The sequence below is a fragment of the Oratosquilla oratoria genome, chromosome 7 (assembly GCF_046742065.1).
Source record: "Oratosquilla oratoria isolate Oo_2021 chromosome 7, ASM4674206v1, whole genome shotgun sequence".
Lineage (NCBI taxonomy): Eukaryota > Metazoa > Arthropoda > Malacostraca > Stomatopoda > Squillidae > Oratosquilla > Oratosquilla oratoria.
Window position 1 is genome coordinate 41,022,350 of NC_134783.1, and position 3,686 is coordinate 41,026,035.

The 3,686-nt window shown below is 44.2% G+C and overlaps 1 protein-coding gene across 1 annotated transcript in view; it reads left to right on the top strand.

The window, feature by feature from the left end:
* The window catches only part of LOC143027102 (sorbitol dehydrogenase-like), a 13,578-nt gene extending 10,245 nt beyond the window's left edge, over positions 1 to 3,333 (top strand). The window contains exons 7-8 of the mRNA XM_076188070.1: positions 1,558 to 1,679; positions 2,109 to 3,333. Of these exons, the coding sequence (XP_076044185.1) occupies positions 1,558 to 1,679; positions 2,109 to 2,268 (282 nt within the window). The 3' untranslated portion in view covers positions 2,269 to 3,333. The remainder of the gene's footprint in view (positions 1 to 1,557; positions 1,680 to 2,108) is intronic.
* The last annotated feature ends 353 nt before the right edge of the window (positions 3,334 to 3,686 follow it).

The window sequence follows — 3,686 nt, forward strand, 5'->3', positions numbered from 1 at the left end:
TTATTTTCTTTTTTGTTTTTCCCAAACGCCCCTTTTTTCGTTTTTTCTTTCCGTTTTTCTTTAGTTTTCTTCTTTCATTAATTTTCTTTCGTTTTTTCTTCCTCCTTTTCCTTTTTTTTCAAACGCCCTGGAGGTCCGTTACCACAGAAAAATAGACATAGGACGCTCCGGCGTTGACATTCGAAGTGATCCCTGGTCTCTCTCGTAGAAGACCCGCGACCTCCATGAAACCGTCAACAGACCCCAGGCGGGACCTTAAATCACTTAGAGAAGATATGTTGTGTTATTCTCTGGAGATTGTTAGTGTTGGGGTTTGTAGCATGAGGTGTTCTGTGTCCTGTGTGTGGTTGTATCTGAGGCTGCATAAATCTGTGACCAGACCTATTCTGTGTTGGTACTGTCTTTGTGATGGATGGTATCCTCAACGCAAGCGAGGTTCTTGGCAGGTGTGGGATGGGAGGATTTTCTCTGTGGGGTTTATATCTCGGGGTTGTGAAGTCAATTTGGTCAGTGTTATGGCCACAGTATTCTTCCTCCACTACATGGCTTCGCTATATTGTCCAAGGGACCAGTCACAAGTACCCGCTTGCGTAGTCTTGCAAGATGGACTGCAGAGCTGTCCATTTTCGAAACCTGTCGATCCTCTCACCTCTATCATGAGGTGCAGCTTCGAGGGGTTGACACTCGTTCTCCGGATTGAGCCCAAAATCTATCTACGTGAGCTTGAATTGAGTTTCTTGCACCTTTTCACACATAGAAAATTGACAACAGATAACTACTTCCCTCCTACTACTTTCATCTGATGACGTAGATACAGCCCCATACCAGAGCATCTCAGACAACAGTCCAAAGTCTTCACAGAAAGATCAGTAGGGGTACCTGGGGACCTTTACCAGCCACTGTAGGGTTTCGGTTTTTCTACTTAGTGAAACTTGAGGCTACAGTTATTATGAAACACTGTGCAATGTAAATTGTTGCATAGTATTAGTCTGGTAGTCTTGCCCTATGTTGGGCAGCCTATATTAGGCTTGCGGGGGAGGGAGGGAGGAGGTGAGAAAGCAAGGAGCATTGAGCCAGGCTTATGTATGATGCTCCGAGGCGATCTGCTTCTTCGGCGTTCGCCCAGCCTTTATATACACGGGTAGAGCATGACCCCCGCTCCTAATTGGCGTGAGGTCAAGTGTGATGCGTGGGAAGTCGGAGGCAAAACGTTCTGACGCCGGTGACTCAGGAAGAGAGAGGGTATTCGTTACTCAGTGAATCCAGTGTTCATCATCACGTGGCTGGTCGAGATGCAGGTTAATGGTCGGTCGATGCTGGTATTGCACGTGCATTCCTCAAGGAGGCTCTGTCCAACCGTGGGCCTCAATGAAACTCGGGTCGAGTCACGCGGCTGGGTCGCGCGAGCATGTCCCATGGTCCACTTGCGGGTCAGTAAGGTCGTGGGGCGGCCAGAGAAGAGGTGAGGCCGGGAATGAGGACTACCCCTAACATATAGTATTGTTGAGGATGCAAAAGCCGCTGTAGTGAATGACTGATGGTGTCTGTGTGTTTCAGGCCACTGAGAACGGCGGGAAACTGGTTCTCGGGGGCTTGTCAGGACCAGAAGTAAAAATTCCTCTGTCCTACGCCGCCATCAGGGAGGTTGACTTGATCGGCGTCTTCAGATTCCCGAACTGGTAAGAACCCTTGATTACATCTGCTGTTACGCCACACTGTGTCACACTTAGTCACGCGTGTCATTAAATCTTTTAAAAAAACACGAGATATTGATATCTAAATTTCTGTGTGTTGCATATTCATTGTTCATTAAATTCCACGCCACCAAGTCCTCTGTAAGGGGCACCGTCCTAGCCTCTGGATAGGGGGGAGTGTGCGACGTTAAGCAATAATAATAAAAACAATACGTTACTTAGCCAACCTTTCCACTGTCTACACAGCCACAACACTGCCATTGACCTCATTGACATACGCGTCACACCAAGTGCATGTCATACTTATTCACGTGTGTCGTTATTTCGTTTCGAAAACATGAGATACCGATGATTATATTTTTATATGCTATGTATTCATGTTTTCATTATCCAACCTTTCTAATAACTACACAGCTTCAAAACTGCCATCGACCTCGTTGCGTCTGGCCGCTTGGACGTCAAGCCTATCATTACCCACACCTTCAAGCTGGAAGACGCCCTTAAAGCCTTTGACACGGCTTGTTCGAGGTCAGACGGGATCATCAAGGTCCAGATCCAGTGCAACGGGTACTAAGTTGTCCTCTGGAGATGGTCGTCGAGGAGTGACTACACGGAGGAGTCATTCTTGAACAAATTGTGCAGACAGACAGACGAAGAGCAAAGGAAGAGTTCACATGGAGAAGATATGGCCCCGACCAATAGAATAAAAACAAAATGAAATAAAATTATAAAATAAACAAACCACAGAAGAAAGAATCGAGAGATGAATGAGATAGGGAATAAAATTACACTCAGGAAGTGGAAAGGGAGAATGAAAAATAAGCACATTTACCAGGCCCGTGCAGAGGGGGGGGGGGGATGCTGGAGGTGCCCAAGCACCTGCCCATTTGAAAAGTGTCCTTCACAAAAATTTATAAAAATGAATGAAAAATTATTTCTCATAGGCTTTTTTCCATTTTCTTACTATTCAAAAATAATAAAATGGAAAATGGTGTTCCACAGATTTTACACACACGCACACACACACACACGAATAATACAACCAAATGACGCGCTTTTACAGTCACGGAAAGAATCAGACCTATTGAATGGAGAAGCTGGATTTTGAGAGGGTTCAATAGATCCATGTGGTAAAGTTTTTGGAGTTTGGGAAAAAAATAAGGACGGGATGCAAAGACCACGACTTCCCCTGTACATTTTACTCAGTTCATGAAATGTGTGAACGAAAATGACAAAGATGAACTGTAGGTGACAGCGAAACATGAAAGCTTGAGGGACGTTAAGCAACCGTTTTCCTCGCAGGTGCATAAATTTGTGGAAAACACACCAGATGGACAACACTAGATGAAATCGAAGTAAAATTTGATAACTGGAGACACGGGTGAAACATTACGAGCATAGACCCTTCCTTGTATATTGGGTAAACACACGTACACACCTTAAGATTGGCGAAAACGTTCGGTCATAATTTATTTCATTCATCATTGGTTTCTGCAAATATATTTCATTGCGTGTTCATTGTGATTTCTTTTACACACACAAAGTATGTCACAGGAAACAGTTAAAGCATCTGGCATGTATCAAAGACGAGAACTAAGCGTGCAACCATTACTAAATACTACGTGACTGACTACAAGAACCTGTTGTTTTTCTTTTCCTTAAAAAAGTGTCAAAACCGTGGAAAATTTCTTCATAGCCCATGTTTACTTTAACTTCAGTCTCAGATCCGCCCTTAATATGTGTCGTCAGTTATATCACAAACGACGCCATACTAGAGGCATTTGCTAAAGAAACATAAAATTGGTGCTCTGACGTGCCATGGTCATATTTTCATCCGCCTTTCGGTTGCAGGAATGACCCGTGCCAAGGTTCCTGAAAGCAGGTATAAGCTAGTGCTTTGGAGAAGACTCCAGGGTGAATCAATTTATTACAGAAGTGGTAAGAGTATTAAAATAAATTGAACGAGCGATCACTAAAAACTCAGTCGATCGC